General features: G+C 46.3%; 1 protein-coding gene across 4 annotated transcripts in view; it reads right to left on the bottom strand.

Annotated features, from left to right (window-relative positions):
- Window positions 1-1,598: 1,598 nt before the first annotated feature.
- Window positions 1,599-22,050, bottom strand: part of LOC135828403 (catenin beta-like) — a 42,002-nt gene continuing 21,550 nt past the window's right edge. For 3 of the 4 annotated variants that reach the window (XM_065340854.1, XM_065340853.1, XM_065340856.1), the window contains exons 10-20: window positions 21,571-21,702; window positions 17,061-17,179; window positions 16,477-16,582; window positions 15,882-16,000; window positions 15,306-15,473; window positions 14,137-14,258; window positions 11,763-11,823; window positions 9,579-9,701; window positions 8,715-8,886; window positions 6,762-6,881; window positions 1,599-3,292 (exon numbers count right to left, since the gene is read on the bottom strand). In XM_065340854.1, coding sequence (XP_065196926.1) covers window positions 3,156-3,292; window positions 6,762-6,881; window positions 8,715-8,886; window positions 9,579-9,701; window positions 11,763-11,823; window positions 14,137-14,258; window positions 15,306-15,473; window positions 15,882-16,000; window positions 16,477-16,582; window positions 17,061-17,179; window positions 21,571-21,702 — 1,379 coding nt within the window. In that variant the 3' untranslated portion in view covers window positions 1,599-3,155. Of the gene's footprint in view, window positions 3,293-6,053; window positions 6,882-8,714; window positions 8,887-9,578; window positions 9,702-11,762; window positions 11,824-14,136; window positions 14,259-15,305; window positions 15,474-15,881; window positions 16,001-16,476; window positions 16,583-17,060; window positions 17,180-21,570; window positions 21,703-22,050 lie in introns of those variants that run through there. The other variant, XM_065340857.1, reaches the window with a different exon arrangement.

Below are 22,050 nucleotides of genomic sequence, written 5' to 3'. Positions count from 1 at the left end.
TGGGCTGTACACTGTGTCATTGTGGGGGCCCAGTTCCATCTGTATTGTCGTTCAGCGTTAACCAGTACACGTGTATATTATCTACAGTACTGGCAACTGAAATCCGTCCCCCCTGGCCTGAGCGGTGGGTTCACATTTTAGCGGTCTCTGTTTCGTAGTTTTACCATCCCGAGCTGGGTCTTTGCGATGGCAGCGCACCGCTCGCGGGGTCGGATTTCAGTTGCCAGCACTGTAGTTCCTCCGTGTGATATCTATTGCCTTTGCTAGAATAATAATCTGTTTTGACAACACGCGTACCATTGTGCCATGCTAGCAGTGCCGTATAACCTTGCGTGGGTGCGCCTGGTCAACCTGGTGCCCAGTAGGCAAGCTGGATTCAGTGTTAAACAGACGCTTTGTGCTGGCCTCATCACAGATATCATCATCAAAATAATTACCTACACGACTACAATGTGGTTCATATTTCAAGAGCGTATTTTCTGCATGAGAGGGATCATTCTGGCAAAACCTGTCTACCAGGTCTACAGAGATATCAATTTCATTCAACAGTGCAGTGCTACTATGTGAAAAACACTCAAGTATAAGTGCGCTTCAAAAGGACAACAACCCGGAGATTGAACATACAATGTACTTCTACATCCTACACCCTCTCTCTCTCTGTATGTCCTCTGTCTTTCGTTCTATCTCCCTCCCCCCCCCCCCTCTCTCTCTCTCTCTCTCTCTCTCTCTCTCTCTCTCTCTCTCTCTCTCTCTTCCCCCCCCCTCTCACTCTCTCCCTCACACTCTCTCTCCCTCCCTCTCCTGCTCCCCTCCCCCCCTCTCTCTCTCTCTCTCTCTCTCTCTCTCTCTCTCTCTCTCTCTCTCTCTCTCTCTCTCTCTCTCTCTCTCTCTCTCTCTCTCTCTCTCTCTCTCTCTCTCTCTCTCTCTCTCTCCTGCTCCCTCCCTCCCCCCCCCTCTCTTTCTCTCTCTCTCTCTCTCTCTCTCTCTCTCTCTCTCTCTCTCTCTCTCTCTCTCTCTCTCTCTCTCTCTCTCTCTCTCTCTCTCTCTCTCCTGCTCCCTCCCTCCCCCCCTCTCTTTCTCTCTCTCTCTCTCTCTCTCTCTCTCTCTCTCTCTCTCTCTCTCTCTCTCTCTCTCTCTCTCTCTCTCCTGCTCCCTCCCTCCCCCCCCTCTCTTTCTCTCTCTCTCTCTCTCTCTCTCTCTCTCTCTCTCTCTCTCTCTCTCTCTCTCTCTCTCTCTCTCTCTCTCTCTCTCTCTCTCTCTCTCTCTCTCTCTCTCCTGCTCCCTCCCTCCCCCCCTCTCTTTCTCTCTCTCTTCTCTCTCTCTCTCTCTCTCTCTCTCTCTCTCTCTCTCTCTCTCTCTCTCTCTCTCTCTCTCTCTCTCTCTCTCTCTCTCTCTCTCTCTCTCTCTCTCTCTCTGTCTCTGTCTCTGTCTCTGTCTCTCTCCCCCCCCCCTCTAACACACACACACACACACACACACACACACACACACACACACACACACATACACATTCATGAAGGTTGTGTCCACAAAAATAGTTGTGCCTGACACAAGTGCACCAGCAACGTCAATGCACACTACACCAACAGACAGCGGAACAAGCTTTTCCATGTTCATATCAGTGAAATCACCAGGGAAATCAAATCATCAGGCAAAGTAAGGATATTGATGGGTTCTACGGAGTGTGTGTGTTTGGGTGTGTGTATGTATGCGTGTATGTGTGTGTATGTATGTGTGCGTGTGTGTGCATGTGTGTGTATGTGTGTGTATGTGTGTATGTACTTGTGTGTGTGTATGTGTGTGCACGAGGGAAGCAGCACCAATACAATGCATAACATGAAGCAGATTGAGTAAAAAATGAGCTAATGGCTTCCAGGGTAGCGGAGAAAGTCGTGCTTGGTTGCTATGGTGATCTGCACATCCACATCCTGTGGCGGAGAGTTACCAATCAACGTGGATCGGCGAAAGTCAGCCATACCTGCGAAGCTCAAATTTCCCGGCATATTCCCTGTTGCCGTGGAAAGGTCCCGGGCATTTGACGCCAGGACGCATATGGCGGATGTGGCAGGACCGAGGGCTTTAGCTGGGGGGGGGGGGCTCTTGTCCGTCCATCATTCGGTCAGGGCACTTGTCATTGACATTGTTGACAGCGGCCGGCCTCAAACGAAGCACTGGTGCCGAAATGGGGACGTGCTGGATGTATTGGAGGGGGCTGACTACGGGGCAACTAAAAAAAAAACAGCACACGCGCGTATGTTAGCGGTATGTACTGCGCACTCTGCAGCCATGGCACTAATGCACTAATGCATGGCTGGAACTCTAATGCAACGACGGCTCTCCGTGTACGCACCAACGACAATACCGAGGGTGTATTCACGGCAGGTGAGAATCGTGAACAGGATAGCGGAAAAAGCTACGAATGAGCGTGTCGTGAGCAGGCGAAATTCTTGCAAATGGCCGCTGACTGGTACTCGGGTATGTCACACATGATAGTTCTTGTAGTGGCGGTACACCAGGTAAATCATAATTATACTTAATGTACTCTCGTATATATATACAACACCAGCCTTGATAGGGCAGCAAACGAAGACGGTGTGGCCAATTTGCACACACACACGCACACACACTCAAACACGAACGCGTGCACACACACACACACACATATATGCCCACACACACCTCTCTCTTTCTCTCACTCACACACAAACACACACACACACACGCGCGCGCGCAGCGCGCATTTCAAGACAATTTGACGTTAACCAGCAGAAGCAGATGCAAACTGATGATAAGGCGAAATTCAAAGTAATGGCTCCTTCCATAGCCATGCTCAAGGAGTGTGTGCGTAGCCTTGCGGTGGCACTATATACGATTCTCTCTTCAACTTGTGGCGGGCAAGGCAGTGCCAGCACGCTGTTACCGCAGTACTCCACAAACGCTGCAACAGCTGATCCGCCAGTGTTGCTGCTGCCGCCGATGCGAATCTTAAACTTGCCGGCGAAATCCGATTGCCATGGACGGGTGAGCAGTTCTTGACGGCGGCGGGATGCATGCCGAAGTGACAGGACCGAGGGCTGAGGGCTTTACCTCGGGGGGGGGGGGGGGGGGGAGGGCTCTTGTTGGTCCATCATTTGGGGGTCAGGTCTGTTTGTCATTCATGTTGACAGACCACCGGCCCCAAAGGACGTGCTGCTACCGAATCCGGATGTGTTGGATGCGTCGGAAGAAGCCGACTGTGCGCCTGGACTTGGCAGGCTGGTGATGGCCAGGAGCTCACCAATATCGCCTAGATCTGTACGGGATGGGCGTGTGTGAATACACAGACAGTGCGCATCCGTTCACATACGCAGGTGCATGAACACACGCAGACATACACACAAACACACACACACACGCACACATACATGCACACACACACACACACACACACACACACACACACACACACACACACACACACACACACACACACACACACACATAGACACACACACCTTTGACCTTTGACCTTTGACGCCCATCGCCGGAGGCGATGATAGCAATGCTACGGCAGAAGCCATAGCAACTTGTGCTGGGATTACACCATTCAACAGCTTGCAAGGCTGAAGAATTGACACACACACACACACATTGACACACGCACGCATGCACACACGCAAAATTACACACGAAGTTCATAACTTGCCTTTCATCCGAGCACCCTAGCCACGTACAAGATTTCTCCATGTAGACATGGAGTGGTTATAAAACTACCGTAAAAGTCCGTAAAATAAGTACCTGCCCGAAATAAATACCTCTTCATCATTTTGACTCTGTCTGTTGAAGTCTAGTTCAGCCCGATAAACATACCGCCCGAAATAAGTACCAGTACGGTTTGCAGATGCAGCGCTTAGCATGTACATCTACATAAAAAATGATTTCTCCACTACACACAATTCAGGTCCGAAAGTTAGCTCGTGCCCGAAAGTCAGTACCCGTCCGAAAGTTAGTACGGGTGTGATCACTAACTTCGAAAGTAAGTACGTACTTACGGACTTTTACGGCATTGTGTAAACACAGCTTAACAGACAGCGTGATTAAGGAGCATCAACAGCAGATCAGAACGCTCGCTGCGTGTTTCAAGTAGACAGCGCTGCAAAGCCCTATCACACATAGCATATTCTTTCAAATTCAGCTCGGCGTACTAGTTATAACTTATCAACGAGTATTACTGCCTGTGTGCCTGGGATACGCGCCACGTCAGTGCAAGCCGTTGGCCGTATATCGTCGTGTTTTTAAGGCACGCAAACCACACCACACCTCGGCCAGTACTCGCCAAAATACACTACAAAATGTAGTGGAAATTAAGAATTACTGTAAGACCAGATATTTTTGAGAATTAACTTTGAGGCAGCTGCAGCTTCAGCTTTAGAAAGTAGTTGGGTGGACACACCCATTCCCAAAGCACTGCAAACCGAACCGATTATTTTACATACAACGTTTCAGCAATATCGCCATCCTCAGGTACGAATTAAACAATGATGCAATGCAGGCATAAAATGAGCAGTTTTATGCCAAAGTCCTACTGCCGAAACAGCATAATCTTGCGCAATGAGAATAATAGAATACAGCAACTTCAGTGACAGAGGTGTAGGTGAGACATTTAGCACCAGCACGAAACGTATCGTGAGAACTAAATCCTACCGCCAAATACAGCATGATCTGGCGCCATAAGAATAATAGATACAGCGAGTTGAGCTTCAAAGGCGTAGGTGAGATATTCACCACCAGAACCAAAGCATAGTGTCACATTCAGTTATTGTCACCTTCCTAACACCTATATTTCACATCATGATGTCTTACACCTCGTGCCTGCGTTCTGCCAGAGGCATGTCAGTGAGGGAAGCTTCCCAAATGTGCAAGTGATTTATTCAGTCACCTCGTGCCTGCGTTCTGCCAGAGGCATGTCAGTGAGGGAAGCTTCCCAAATGTGCAAGTGATTTATTCAGTGATAACGGCTGTGTCAAGGTGGTAGGAGACATGCTGGAACAACATTCCCCGCCAATCAACATGTTTGGCCTGTCGGTGGGTGAGGTGCGGAATCTACTGTTGTTTGTACTAAGCCACAACTATTTTCGGTTTGGAAACCAAGTCTATCACCGAGTTGACGGCGTAGCTATGGCCAACAACTTGGCACCGCCATTTGCTATCATGTTCATGCATACGTTGCATACTGAATAAATCACTTACACTTGGGAAGCTTTCCTCACTGACATGCCTCTAGCATAGGTGTGAAATACAGGTATTAGGAAGGTGACAGCAACTGAATGTGACCCTATGCTTTGGTTCTGGTGGTGAATATCTTACCTGCACCTTTGAAGCTCAACTCGCTGTATCTGGTATTCTTATGGCGCCAGATCATGCTGTGTTTGGCGATAGGATTTAGTTCTCACGGTATGATTGTTTTGGTGCTGGCGCTAAATGTCTCACCTACACCTCGGCCACTGACGTCACTATACTATTATTCTTTTTGCGTTATATTATGCTGTTTCGGCGGTAGGCCTTTGGTATAAAACTAATTGGTTCGGTGTGCAGTGCTTTGGGAATGGGTGTATCCACCCAACTACTTCCACCAGCTATTCTAACGTCAATTACGGTTGTCGGTCTCCCGATTTTGCTGGGTTAGTGATGTGAAATGCTAACACATTCTGTCTATCAAAACCAGCGTGACTGTACATGTGGGAGCGGGACGGGTAGAAATCATGTGTTGCCCCTTTTCCAAACTTACGAGAAAAGGGCCCCAACGTGTGGGGTCCACATACTCTTTGCATGGATAGAGCTTGCTAAATGGGCCTCGTTAGTGGGTTTTCAAGGATTTTCAGCCGTTTTTTTGTGTTCACTGTGTTTTTCAATAGCATAGGCAGGGTTTTCAAGAGAAACTTTCCACTTCGCCCATTTGGGAGGGGGGGGGGGGGACATGTGATTTATACCTGTCCCGCTCCCATATACATCGTTTTGTACATAACAACTTCAAGTTTTAACGAAATTACAATAAACCGTTAGAATTTCAACCGTTAGAATTTTAAAATGTAAAAGAGGTCAGAGGCTGGTAACAATTCCTAAAACGAAATTAGGTTCACAAGCATTCAAGCAACTTTTACACCTACAGTCAACAAGGCACTTCTCATCATGATATCGTATCGAACGTTTTGGTTCCCTTATCATCAAGGATAGGACAGGAAATGGCTCACTTTGGAAAGACTGAAACTTGTATAGTGTAAAGATCAAAATAACAACACTCGTGACAAGGTGGCAATCTATCGAGTTTTATAGTAGCACACACTTTCGAAGAAAAATGTGAATACAGAAAAGACAAGAACAACAAACTGAGTAAACTACCTTGAAGTATATGTAACATTAACTACCTTGAAGTATAAAACATTCTTGACACCTTTACGAGGAGCACAACAAACAATTCTCCCTCTATATTGGTCTATATTCTCTGGCCACGGGAAGGTGAAATAAATAAATTTATTAATTGCAAAGACACCACATTCTCTTTCCGTAAGCAAAGCTCAGGATCCTTTAGTTTTGAAATGTTCATTATTTCGACTGGCCTTTAATAAAGAAGCCCCAAAACTATGAGTCTTGATCCGAAGATCCATCTTGAAGAAAAACGAAAACAAAAGCTCAGGATCTTTTTATTCTGAAATATTCGTTATTACGATTGGCCTCACAGCAGTCCCAAAACTATTCTCGATTCGAAGACTTTTCTTGCTCACCTCCGGACTGTGTGAAGTTAGCCATACCGCTGTGCAGTGCGTCGAAATCCTCTCCACCAAGATTCAAGTAGTCCTCCGCCATCGCTGGGTTGCCACTCAACAGGGCAAGTCCCACCTCATCTGTTACGTGCATCAAATGCATACGGGCAGGCAGGCACGCACGCACAGGCAAACATACACGCACACGCACAGACACACCCCGACGGGCCCAGGTCGTCAAGGTCATCTTCCAACTAAACGCACAGTCACCGCATACATTCCGCTCCACCATCAGTCTCGGATGGAGAGCCAAGGATAAATTTATAGAGAAGAAAAGGACCAAGGAACTACAAGTTACGCTATAATGTCCACTAACACCACCAGTTACTTGACAATCAGCACATGCGATAACATTGCACGATACGGACCAACGGCACTGACGTTCTACAACTAGCTGCGAATCAGCTGTAGCACATCTTGGATGCACACTCCTACAGCCTACAGCCTTCCAACTTGGAAGCTTCCAAGTTATAGTAATAACATAGGACAATGTCAGTACCGTTGGTCAGTACCGTTGGTCAGTACCGTTGGTCAGTACCGTTGGTCAGTGCCGTGCAATGTTATCACATGAGCTGATTGTCAAGTAGTGCTGAAACGATTATATCGATTACTCGTTACTTACTCGATAAGAAATAGATCGAACGGTTATTTCGATTTTATCGGCTAAACGAGTAGAATGGTACTCACGCTCGGCACGGGATTTCCCCCCTTTGGGGGTCGCACAAAGCGTGCATGCATCGAAACTGTTGCGAGTACGACATGAATATGTACATGACTGTACACCATGTACACTTGCAACATCGATGTACGTGTAAAAGCACAAGCGCGATCTGTGAAACATCGACGCGATCATCGTCGCCGTCTTTTGAGCTGACTACGTAGATCTACTTTCCATACAGCATGCAGGACGAGCAGGCTCAGTACCGGTATGTGTCTACACCACTCACTAGCTGCAGGGGCTGGAGTTCCCTCCACGTGCGAGTAGTCTTGAGCTAAAGACAGTAAAGTGGTCTTCAGTTTCATGTTTTCCGTTCTGTCGACGGTTCCCGAACCAGTTTGCTCGACGACGAGCTAGGCCTGGCGTCTGGGCCTATTTTGAGCATAGACAGGAAAAGCAACTAGTTACTTGTTGGTGCGCCTCAAGTCAGCTCATCCGTCGAAATCCACCGGTCTGCACTCCTGGCCGGCTTCTCTGACTTCATCGTCTGAGTCAGCGAAGTCACAGGCGAAGGGCACCATCAGCACTTGGGTTGCAACCAGTGAGTTGCCTCTGTCTGGTCTGTATTCGTCTGGTCAGTCCGAACAGCTGACGGACTTGTTGCGGGATCATCGGATCTATGCGCCCGCTTTTCGTCGTTGGCGATGTTGGACTCGTATTTTTTTTGGAATTCACAGAATGTACATGTACTGATGTAGTTACAATAATAATCGTTTAGCCGATAAGCCGCTCGTTATGGTATCAGCTAAGCCACTAAGGAAAAAACGTAATCGTTTCAGCACTATTGTCAAGTATTGGTGTTAGCGGACATTGGTGTATTGGTGTTAGCGGACATTATGGCGTATATGGTAGTTCCTTGGTCCTTTTCTTTTCAATAATTTTTTCTTATTATCAGCCCGGTTTTCGCTTTGACATCACCAAGCCCCCCACCCAACCAAGCTGCAATTCAGTTAGAGACACCGTAGTACACTGAACTCGACTGATTTACACATTTATTCACACTCAATAAATCACTTGCATTTGGGAAGCTTCCCTCACTGACATGCCTCTTGTAGAACACAGGCATGAGGTGTAAGACATAGGTATGAAATACAGGTGTTAAGAAGGTGACAATGACTGAATGTGACTCTATGCTTTGGTTCTGGTGGTGAATATCACGACTCAGTTCGAAACACGTACACTGAACTCGGCCTTACCGGTTAGCTTCTTTCCAAACGGCTCCACAGCGGAAGCCGCGTCTCCATAATCATCCGCTCCACCATCCAAATTGAACAATTCGTTCAGCTCTTGCGTTGCCGGCTCGGGTGCAGGATCAGCGCCGATGGTGAGGTTCTCCATGGCATTGATATGCGGGTCCATGTGGGATGCCTAGCGTGTCGCAACATCACACATGAACAGACCAAGCCAAAGAGAACAGAGAAACAAGAATTCTTTAGTGTACACTGCTGTCCCTACTGCAAGCTCACACTTTGAAGGTGTTTTACCGCACAAGCAGGCCACATATAGCACTAAAGGCATTTGGGTCTTTTCCCTCCCCCACTAAAAATATCGGCTCGGTATCCGATGAGCAGTCCGAAATGTGTCCTTTCCTATCTTCACATTTATAATATTTTGGCTCAGTGTCCGAGTTCAAAAATATCATTACTGGCATAAGAATGAAACCCAGAACCATTACAGTTGCTGCACTGAAACTATAATATATCCTATGCTAGAGACAATACCAGGTAGGCACAGTGGGTTGGTCAAAGACCATGATTGAGATACGACAGGTACCCGGTCTAAGTCCTGCCTGGGAGCAGTTTTTCCAGCCGCGCTGCAACCCACATAACAGACAACTGGGGGAACATGTATGCAGCCAATGGGGTTTCCCGGCACTTGTGCCAGTGGTTGTGAGACGTATCCACTCACCCCCACCGTTAGGCGTTGCATCTGCCGCTAGGGTTCACCGGGTGTTAGCGGCCGTCGTGAGTTCCCTTTGGGAACGGACACGATTATTTACTTTTTTTACTTTTACTTTACTGAACCTAGACGCTGTAATGAATGTTGCTAGAGGTACTGACCTCCTCCAGTAGTGCCATGCAGTCGAGCGATAGCAGCTTCTGGTGGTTGTTCTCATTCTGCACGAGAGCCTTGAGGCACTGCATGCACATGTCGTGCACTTCCCGCAGCGAGATGTTGTCCTGCTGCTCGGGCGGGGAAAACATACACATGCAAAAAAACGCACGCACACACGCACGCACGCACGCACGCACGCACGCACGCACGCACGCACACACACACACACACACACACACACGCACGCACGCACGCACACACACACATTCACACATGCACACACACACACACACACACACACACACACACACACACACACACACACACACACACACACACACACATACACACACATGCGCAATTATCATGTTAACAAAAGCTCAACATCTCCCAGTCCGCATCAAGCAGTGTCCATTATCTTGACTGCTGGTGTGACACACATGTTGCAAGTACCGTCAAAACCAGATAAGACGTACCCACATGGGAACACGGAAAAGTACTTCGTAGCCAAAGTGCTTACTACACCCGCACTGCAATCTAGTGTGCCTGTTTTTCGTCAACTGCGAAACGTACGTACATGTACTCCCCAATCCTGCTGTAGTGGACATAGAAATCCGGTCGCACGTCTACAGTGAACTTCGCTTATAACGACACTCGGCGGGGCGTCAAAAAAATGTCCTTATTCGCGAAGTGTCGTTATGCCCGAAGTCTCATTATATGTATTACATTGAGTATTTCGCTCCTGCTCTTGTAGCAGTTGAGCACTCTTGCGTGGGGTAGTGCCTTTGCTGTTTGCTTTATGCAGAGCTCACTGACTTGTCAGTTTGAGCACTCTGGCAAGGTACGTTCGGGCCTGATTGGAAATTTTTATTTCCATTGCTATCAGGTTCGGCCTCATTTCCTCTGTGCTGCGCTGACGAGTCCACAAAGGACGAAACAGTTCTGTCCGCAGATTGAGTATGTATTACAGTTAGATGGGACTTTGCTCTTGGCATGGAAATTCTGTCGTTATTCGCAAATTGTCGTTATATCCACAGTCGTTATAAGCGAAGTTCACTGTACCGGCCCCAGTGCGCTGGCCATGCAGCCGTGGATAAGTGGTACACACAGCGCGCTGGTCGCATCGGATCACCATGACTTGTGCACTGCACGTAGCGTTCTGTACGCGCTGAGGGCGCCGGCTCCGGTCAATCGACTGGATTTCCATGTCCGCTACAGTACGTCTTACGCCCTTTATGTACTAAGAGGTTTTGAGTATGCAATGCAGTTGTGGAGAGCTATACCTACGGATGTAAATATGCTCACCACACACACACCCACCCACCCACCCACCCACCCACCCACCCACCCACCCACCCACCCACCCACCCACCCACCCACCCACCCACCCACCCACCCACCCACCCACCCACCCACCCACCCACCCACCCACCCACCCACCCACCCACCCACCCACCCACCCACCCACCCACCCACCCACCCACCCACCCACCCACCCACCCACCCACCCACCCACCCACCCACCCACCCACCCACCCACCCACCCACCCACACACACACACACACACACACACACACACACACACACACACACACACACACACACACACACACACACACACACACACACACACACACACACACACACACACACACACACACACACACACACACACACACACACACACACACACACACACACACACACACACACACACACACACACACACACACACACACACACACACACACACACACACACACACACACACACACACACACACACACACACACACACACACACACACACACACACACACACACACACACACACACACACACACACACACACACACACACACACACACACACACACACACACACACACACACACACACACACACACACACACACACACACACACACACACACACACACACACACACACACACACACACACACACACACACACACACACACACACACACACACACACACACACACACACACACACACACACACACACACACACACACACACACACACACACACACACACACACACACACACACACACACACACACACACACACACACACACACACACACACACACACACACACACACACACATACACACCATTGGACCTATTACCCGTTGACAGCCCTAGTGCTGTGTGAGTGTACTCACCTTAACATCATGGCTGGACTTCACCATGTTAATCACTGCAGCTAAGCGTGGCAGCAGATCCCTGAACGGACAAAAGAACATCACCAAATTAGACCACAGTGCCAAGCACGGTAGCAGATCCCTGAACGCACATGGGAACATCACCAAATTAGAATGCAGTGTTCTGCTTGCTCTGAAATAAAATCAACAAATAGCTGCAGAAATTTGCAAGAAATAAAAAAATCGTACGTATTTGTTATGACTATCTATATGTAGGTCTTGAGCAGCTTGTTCTATGGAGGTTCAGCGGCGAATGATGTCATGAGTGAATCAGCGGAACTGCTTATGGTTGCTACAGTCCATTCATCGGAAACTGGCCCGCTGGCTTTTGAAAGTCGGATTTGGGCCGAATTGAGGATCAAAAACCCACTTTAAATCTCAAAAATCTGGGTTTTGGATCTGCTTCTCCATACATTTTGCCATGGCATACCTGTCCTAATTTTGTAAAACCTGGCTGAATTTCTATTTCCCTGTTCTTGGACTTTTCTGGCCTCAAATGTGGCAAGGAGTAATTGCACGGGTCACACAATGCAGGATGCACTGTTGTTTTCACGATATCTAAAACTATGTGAGAGAGACATCAAAAAGTTAGGGTGCCAGTTTCCAATGAATGGACTGTAAGTACAGCGCAGAATCGCTTATGGGCGCTAAGTATACCGTAGAACCGCTTATGGTTGCTAAGTATACCGTAGAACCACTTATGGTTGCTAAGTATAGCGCAGAATCGCTTATGGTTGCTATGTATACCGCAGAACCGCTTATGGGCGCTAAAGTATAACGTAGAGCCGCTTATGGGCGCTAAGTATACCGTAGAGCCGCTTATGGGCACTAAGTATACCGTAGAGCCGCTTATGGCCCATATGGGCGCTGTGCATGCAGTGAGAGCCGCCAGTACAGCACTGTGCCGCGACTTTGCAAAATGCATCTCATCCGATGATGCAATTGCATAGCCAACGATGTAATCACATAGCCGACGATGTAATCACATAGCCGATGATGTAATCACATAGCCCATGATGTAATCACATAGCCGATGACGCAATCACATAGTCTCCATTACTGAGAACACTCAGCATTATGGCATATTCACCAAGAAACCGTAGAACACAGCACTGGTTGGTGCTGAAGAACAACGGAGCGCCGAAGAACAGGCTAGAATTTCACCATGCCCAGCATATCAACATATACACGGTGACTCAACGCTACTATTTACCTCCCATGATGTAGGACAATACCATGACGTTCTTCACTCAAACAGCGTTTTGGCCATGTGAGGGTATACAGATTGTATAATTTGATATTCCTGTTTCTTTTGTTCGTTTTTTCTCGTTTCGTCTAGTTTTCGGTTTGCTCCTTCTTTTTCCTTTTTATCTCCTTTTGATCGTTTTTTCGGGCCTCTTTGTACTAGTACATTGGGCGCTTTCGATTACACGCATTTCGGTAAATTCTAGAATTAGTTATTGTTCATGCACAATTCGATTACCCAAAAAGTGACAAATTCCGTCGTTAGAATTGATTTTATACAATTCCGTCGAATCCGTCAATTCTGAAGAGAGGGGGGAATTTCTCTAATTCTGGCGCCAGAATTGCACAGTCGGTGTGTTACCGGTCTGGTCATGACTCAAGCGCGTGAAGAGCGGCCCTGGCCGGCGTGTGCGCGATGCTGGGTCCACGTGCGCGCGCGAAGGCGGACGTGATCTCTTTTTACGATTCATCAATTATTTTGTTTGTGACATGACATGAACAAAATGCGTTGTGAATTCCAGTCGTTCGTTTACAAGGCCGGAATCCGCTCATTCTGGTCATTCCAGAATTTAAAAAACCAGTTCCAGAATTGTGTAAAGGTGTAATCGAAAGCGCCCAATGTACTGTTGGTCCACCGAAGTAAAATAAATTCAATACAATACGCAGAACTGTGCATAGACAGTAAGAAGTATGTAATCAAGCCCGCTCAGGAGGTCATGATGGCCGAATCTTGCCCGAGCCTGCAGCCCAAGGGCCGTAGGCCCGAGCGCTGCAGGCTCGGGCAAGATTCAGCCATCATGACAGACAGAGCGTGCCTGATTTGATTTCTTACAGCAAGAAGCAATATTAGGGAAGGTCAAAGGTCGAAAGGTCGAATTATTTCCGTAATGACGTCAAATGGTCCTGAAACTCCCGGAATGATGTCAAACGGTCCTGATGACCTGATTATGCCCGCGGCGGGAAGACCGCCGATTGCCCATGGCCCTGGCAACCATCACGTGTCATGTAAGAAATGAAAATCAGAACAGTCTAAGCTAGACCCCCAGTTCTTCGGCGACTGACAGTTCTGCAGTGTAATGTGCAAACTTACGGGTCTTCACAGAGAATTGCATGATTCGTATGGTAGGCGGCAATGTTGTCCAGGAGCCCGGCGGCGTGTTTGGTGAAATACCAACTCGACGGGGCCATGTAGCGAGAAATCAGCTTATGGCCCTGCAGTCACGCGCACACACACACACACACACACACACACACACACACACAGTTACACAGCCAGCCAGTCACACACACAGACGCACAGGCACACCGATGCACGCACACACACACACGAGCCGACGCACACACACGCACAATCATACACATACGTGCACGCACAGCGCAACATGCACAAGATGAAGAAAAAAATTAAAGCATCAAGCAACTCTGGCAAAAGGGATGATTGCTTATTCTGCCTATGAACTTCACACCTGAAACGATTGGTCAACCACCCTCAGCTAATCAGAGCTAAGCAAGCGTTTTGCTGGGTCACAAACCTCATGCAAGTTCTCACTTCTCTTCTTGCCATTAGGAAGCCAAGAAGAAGTAAGCCCAACGAAGAAAATTCAAATGGAAGATGTAAACCTCTGCGGTCGGCACACGTGATGCCTGACCTGGTCTGCGGTGCAGCTTGCTTTTGGTATTGACATGTGTGGCATGCACGGCAGTCATACTGGCTTTGCAGAACACCTGAATTACCGAGATGGGCAGGTAACATGGGTTGTCAGTACGGACACCAAGTTGCACTTCGTTGCAAAAGAAGGATCCGGGGGCGGGATTTGAACCCAGCACTCCGACTCGTGGGAGAATGCCCTACCCACTAGGCTGCTGTCAGGGATCACACAGAGCCCTAGCCCCTTCATGCTTGACTTGACCATCCAGTTAACTGGTTTCTGGTGTGCACCCACTTACAACAAGGTCAAATGAAATTAAGAACTCAGATGGTGAGCCAAGGAAAAAATTGTACCATGGAAAATGTGGGCACAAGTTATGCGATCGAAGTTACGCATCGTGGAATGTCTCAGTACTCCTTGCCAGTTTTGTGATAGATTGTGCACGTCTGACTGTTCAAAATCTGGTTCAGTTGGTGGACTCGATCGCATAACTTATGCCCATATTCTTTCATGTTCCAATCCTATCCAATTATTTTCTTGTAAACCAGGAAACTGCAAAAGGAAGCATGCATCCAGCAGGGGGGGGGGGTATAAGTCGAATTAAACTTACGTCGTTCACGAGGAATGCCTGTGTGGCGTGTTCTGCTCTCTCAAAGCCGTTAGTCATGTGTCTGAGGGTGCACAGACAACGCTCAATGATGTCCTTCTGGTTGTCGGGCGAACAGTAGGAGCAAAGCTGTAGCAGCGACTGTATGCCGCTCTTCATGAACAGGAAGTTCTGCGCATGCGCGCACACACACACATCCACACATACATACACAAAGACACACACACACGTGCGCACACACACACACATACACACAAACGAGAATTACAAACAAGGCACACAAGCACATGAGAATGGCCGGTACCCAAGTGCTTTCCACACGGAGCACCTGCCTTGGCAACTGTGCTGCTGCATGCAGAATGGCACCAGCCTTTTGCAGCGCCACTTTACAGCAGTGATAACTTTCATCCATAACCAGCACCAGCAGCAGCACTACCAGCACCATCAGCAGCAGCACCAGCAGCAGCATCATCAACAGCAGCACAAAGAACATCAGCAGCAGCAGCAGCATCAACAGCAGCACAAAGAACATCAGCGGTGGCAGCATAAAGCACACCTGAGGCCGCACTACTGGCATACCTTATTTGGCGGGTTGTTGCAGGTCAGATTGCTGAGTATTCCTACTGAGCAGGTGACTGTGGTAACATCGGAGTCCCCCAGTAGCTCCAAGCAACTGCCGATGATTGGCTCCATGTTGGCTACAAGAAGACATTGTGTGAGAGGGTAGGAAGACAATGAATGATTACTGTACGTCTACAAATGTTCAGCCCATTCAAACATCGGCCTCCCAGGGCTAAAACACAATTCGGCCGCATCAAATTTTCGGCCTGTACTGCTCCCGCCAATATACACTGTCACACTGAACCTTGCAAAACATTATTTGATATACATGTAGCATGCATGGTCAAGCCGTCATCACCCACAAAACACGCCCTCCCTACGCATAGCCCTTGTCAATTGCGCGATTACGCAATTCGTACCGCAAACACCCCCCCCCCCCCCCACACAGCCACCTGGGCATGGTCGTCTGCGGTGTCGCAGTGAACAGTTCATCCCTGAATGAACGGACCCTGATCCCAGTGTACTCACATGCATTACTCATGCAATCCATATTTGGCATCCATTACACATGCAATCCGTATTTGGCAATGCCCCGCAGTGGGCTTCAACTTACGCTCCTTTCCGGCGGTGTCGCTAAGGTTGCGTATCGTCAGCAGGACATTCCTCTTAATCTTTCCCTCGCCGTGAATATGCTTGGCCATCACCTGCATGCCCCCACACTGAAAGCAAGATCAGAAGAAAAGCAGCAGCCATCCACATCCACAGCGGCGTCGGAAGGTATTCTACCTTGGTGTGACTATGAAAACGGGCGGGGGTGCGGGGCCCTCCCCCAGAATTTTTTTCCAACGCACACACACACACACACACACACACATGCACACGCACACGCGCACACACACACACACACACACACACACACACACACACACACACACATATACACACAAACACAACCAAACACACGCTCTCACACACACGCCGCCTCCGCCGCCGCCAGCGTCAGCACCACCAGCAGCACCACCAGCAGCAGCACCACCAGCAGCAGCAGCATCACCACCACCAGCACCACCACCACCACCAGAACCAACACCAGCACCACTCCCCCCACCCCTTCCTATCCCACCCCCACATACCAGCACCACTACCATTCTCTCACCCCATCCACCTCAAATCCAAACACCAGCAATAAAAACACACCTTGACTATTGACTCTTTGACGTGTTGACAGATTGAGAGAACCTTGAGCACACGCATACCAGTAGTTACCAGCTTCTGGTAGTCGTTGGTTTGCAACACTCGCACAATCTCTTGTGGACCTGAACAGGACGAGGGAAAAATACCAATCAACACAGTTTGCAATCTTAGTGAGTGCGTTCGATTTTGCCCGCGAATCGATGTTGATTCCATTCATGAATCGCCCCCGACTATTCACATCACCCCAGCATGTGAATAGGGTGAATGGATTCCGAACCAATTCCGGGGCTCATGACGTGAAATCGAACGACGAGATTCCATTCATGAATCGATTCATGGCAGTAAAGGAACATCTCCACACAACGCAGACCGTATCAATCCTCAACAAACATGCCAACCTGACTTTAGAGACCACGTGTATTTAGAGACCACCTGTATTTAGAGACCATCTGTATTTAGAGACCACCTGTGTTTAGTGACCACCTGTATTTAGAGACCACCAGTATTTAGAGACCACCTGTATTTAGAGACCACCTGTATTTAGAGACCACCTGTATTTAGAGACCAAAAGGCTGTCGAAGTGCATACGTCACGCTGCCTGAAAACTCGCAGTTACGCGTAGTTACAAGGCCAAGTGGTGACAAACAAAAGTCGCGTCACCTGCGCATGTCGTGTTTCCAACGGTCCCGGCATCACTTTGACTGGGGCGCGCTCGTGCAAGATCGCGTGTTCAAATTTTGTTTTACTTCAAGAAGTTTCTCCTTTGCTCTCACACCATTATGTAGTGTTTTCCTGCTGAGTATTCACCAGCACCAGAGTGATAGGAGTTCTGATTTTCGCTTGCCGCTGGACAAGGAAACGAGCCCAGAGTTGGTTGGTCTCAGAACCAAAATAAACCAGCGATCGCTGCGATTGAAATAACAGAGACACCCAACATTGCTTCTTGGCCGGCGATTACATGTGGGCCAAGAGCGCAGTATGGAGAGGTGGACGGCTAAGATTATTTTTAAATGGCCGAGTTTGTTGCTACTCCTGAATACTGTAAGGAGTAGTAGTAGTAGTAGTAGTAGTAGTAGTAGTAGTAGTAGTAGTAGTAGTAGTAGTAGTAGTAGTAGTAGTAGTAGTAGTAGTAGTAGTAGTAGTAGTAGTAGTAGTAGTAGTAGTAGTAGTAGTAGTAGTAGTAGTAGTAGTAGTAGTAGTAGTAGTAGTAGTAGTAGTAGTAGTAGTAGTAGTAGTAGTAGTAGTAGTAGTAGTAGTAGTAGTAGTAGTAGTAGTAGTAGTAGTAGTAGTAGTAGTAGTAGTAGTAGTAGTAGTAGTAGTAGTAGTAGTAGTAGTAGTAGTAGTAGTAGTAGTAGTAGTAGTAGTAGTAGTAGTAGTAGTAGTAGTAGTAGTAGTAGTAGTAGTAGTAGTAGTAGTAGTAGTAGTAGTAGTAGTAGTAGTAGTAGTAGTAGTAGTAGTAGTAGTAGTAGTAGTAGTAGTAGTAGTAGTAGTAGTAGTAGTAGTAGTAGTAGTAGTAGTAGTAGTAGTAGTAGTAGTAGTAGTAGTAGTAGTAGTAGTAGTAGTAGTAGTAGTAGTAGTAGTAGTAGTAGTAGTAGTAGTAGTAGTAGTAGTAGTAGTAGTAGTAGTAGTAGTAGTAGTAGTAGTAGTAGTAGTAGTAGTAGTAGTAGTAGTAGTAGTAGTAGTAGTAGTAGTAGTAGTAGTAGTAGTAGTAGTAGTAGTAGTAGTAGTAGTAGTAGTAGTAGTAGTAGTAGTAGTAGTAGTAGTAGTAGTAGTAGTAGTAGTAGTAGTAGTAGTAGTAGTAGTAGTAGTAGTAGTAGTAGTAGTAGTAGTAGTAGTAGTAGTAGTAGTAGTAGTAGTAGTAGTAGTAGTAGTAGTAGTAGTAGTAGTAGTAGTAGTAGTAGTAGTAGTAGTAGTAGTAGTAGTAGTAGTAGTAGTAGTAGTAGTAGTAGTAGTAGTAGTAGTAGTAGTAGTAGTAGTAGTAGTAGTAGTAGTAGTAGTAGTAGTAGTAGTAGTAGTAGTAGTAGTAGTAGTAGTAGTAGTAGTAGTAGTAGTAGTAGTAGTAGTAGTAGTAGTAGTAGTAGTAGTAGTAGTAGTAGTAGTAGTAGTAGTAGTAGTAGTAGTAGTAGTAGTAGTAGTAGTAGTAGTAGTAGTAGTAGTAGTAGTAGTAGTAGTAGTAGTAGTAGTAGTAGTAGTAGTAGTAGTAGTAGTAGTAGTAGTAGTAGTAGTAGTAGTAGTAGTAGTAGTAGTAGTAGTAGTAGTAGTAGTAGTAGTAGTAGTAGTAGTAGTAGTAGTAGTAGTAGTAGTAGTAGTAGTAGTAGTAGTAGTAGTAGTAGTAGTAGTAGTAGTAGTAGTAGTAGTAGTAGTAGTAGTAGTAGTAGTAGTAGTAGTAGTAGTAGTAGTAGTAGTAGTAGTAGTAGTAGTAGTAGTAGTAGTAGTAGTAGTAGTAGTAGTAGTAGTAGTAGTAGTAGTAGTAGTAGTAGTAGTAGTAGTAGTAGTAGTAGTAGTAGTAGTAGTAGTAGTAGTAGTAGTAGTAGTAGTAGTAGTAGTAGTAGTAGTAGTAGTAGTAGTAGTAGTAGTAGTAGTAGTAGTAGTAGTAGTAGTAGTAGTAGTAGTAGTAGTAGTAGTAGTAGTAGTAGTAGTAGTAGTAGTAGTAGTAGTAGTAGTAGTAGTAGTAGTAGTAGTAGTAGTAGTAGTAGTAGTAGTAGTAGTAGTAGTAGTAGTAGTAGTAGTAGTAGTAGTAGTAGTAGTAGTAGTAGTAGTAGTAGTAGTAGTAGTAGTAGTAGTAGTAGTAGTAGTAGTAGTAGTAGTAGTAGTAGTAGTAGTAGTAGTAGTAGTAGTAGTAGTAGTAGTAGTAGTAGTAGTAGTAGTAGTAGTAGTAGTAGTAGTAGTAGTAGTAGTAGTAGTAGTAGTAGTAGTAGTAGTAGTAGTAGTAGTAGTAGTAGTAGTAGTAGTAGTAGTAGTAGTAGTAGTAGTAGTAGTAGTAGTAGTAGTAGTAGTAGTAGTAGTAGTAGTAGTAGTAGTAGTAGTAGTAGTAGTAGTAGTAGTAGTAGTAGTAGTAGTAGTAGTAGTAGTAGTAGTAGTAGTAGTAGTAGTAGTAGTAGTAGTAGTAGTAGTAGTAGTAGTAGTAGTAGTAGTAGTAGTAGTAGTAGTAGTAGTAGTAGTAGTAGTAGTAGTAGTAGTAGTAGTAGTAGTAGTAGTAGTAGTAGTAGTAGTAGTAGTAGTAGTAGTAGTAGTAGTAGTAGTAGTAGTAGTAGTAGTAGTAGTAGTAGTAGTAGTAGTAGTAGTAGTAGTAGTAGTAGTAGTAGTAGTAGTAGTAGTAGTAGTAGTAGTAGTAGTAGTAGTAGTAGTAGTAGTAGTAGTAGTAGTAGTAGTAGTAGTAGTAGTAGTAGTAGTAGTAGTAGTAGTAGTAGTAGTAGTAGTAGTAGTAGTAGTAGTAGTAGTAGTAGTAGTAGTAGTAGTAGTAGTAGTAGTAGTAGTAGTAGTAGTAGTAGTAGTAGTAGTAGTAGTAGTAGTAGTAGTAGTAGTAGTAGTAGTAGTAGTAGTAGTAGTAGTAGTAGTAGTAGTAGTAGTAGTAGTAGTAGTAGTAGTAGTAGTAGTAGTAGTAGTAGTAGTCACATCCTTTATTGCTGAACCCACAAATAATTGTGATACAAATTGTAAACCATCCGAGGAAGAAGAGAAAGCCATTAAAAATAAAAAATAAAACAAAAAAGGTTATTGTACCATGCCAAACGGCTATTATTAAGTCATGTACCAATTGTAATACATGACGTAGTATAGTAGTCAAGCACCTACAAAATACTTTGCAGGATAATATTTAAATTGCCTAGCATGCCTACAAATCCGCAGAGCATGCCAATGTTAAATAGGCCAACATATGAATAGTAGTAGTAGTAGTAGTAGTAGTAGTAGTAGTAGTAGTAGTAGTAGTAGTAGTAGTAGTAGTAGTAGTAGTAGTAGTAGTAGTAGTAGTAGTAGTAGTAGTAGTAGTAGTAGTAGTAGTAGTAGTAGTAGTAGTAGTAGTAGTACAGGTGGTGGAATCCTGATAATTCGAACCTCCAAATGCCAGAAAAAAACTTCTAATTATCCGGACATTCTAATTATCCAAACATGAATCCACAACACAATATGTATGTCAAAAAATGCTCCCATGGTCACGCAGAGTTGCGCTATGGACCTTAGACACAGATCTCACGGATACTGAACTGACAGGCACAGCCTGCTCATGCAAACTGCACTGACCAGTACAGTGTACAGTGAACTTTGAATTACACGTTGCTAACTTCGAATTATCAGCACAAATCCCACACATTTTCTATGTAAGTGGAGTCCGTGGAACTTCGAATTAACCAGACATGTCCGGTTCGAGGTTCGAATTATTAGAAAATTTTATGTGGGAATCATTTTGACAGAAATCGGTCCTGGAAAAACTTCTAATTAAGCGGTATGTTCGAATTAAGCCATATTCGAATTATCAGGATTCCACCTGTAACACAGTCCGACGCTGCCTCACCGTTGCAAGCCATGGTCATGAGTTTAGAGTCGGGATCGCCCATGCAGATGTGATAGAGGCAGTCGAGGATCAGTGCCAGAAGTCTGTCACGCCGTATACGCCCTAGTAAGTAGACAAGGCCCTGGATGGCTTCTGTAATGGGTGGAAAACACGTTGCAGATAAACACACACACACGTACACATACGCATACACACCGCATGCACGTACACACACATTCACATGCACACATTCACATGCACACACACAAACATACACACACACACACACACACACACACACACACACACACACACACACACACACACACACACACACACACGCACGCACATATACACACAAACACGTGCACGCCCACACAGCCACATACTAATGAACCCAAACTCATTCACATCGATAGGCCTTACACCTTAACGGCCATCACCAGAAACGGAGATAACGATAGAGTTAGACAGGCGGTACACAGGCAGGCATGCAGGCAG

This window comes from Sycon ciliatum, chromosome 12, assembly GCF_964019385.1.
Source record: "Sycon ciliatum chromosome 12, ocSycCili1.1, whole genome shotgun sequence".
Classification (NCBI taxonomy): domain Eukaryota; kingdom Metazoa; phylum Porifera; class Calcarea; order Leucosolenida; family Sycettidae; genus Sycon; species Sycon ciliatum.
This window is presented reverse-complemented; position numbering and strand designations above follow the sequence as displayed.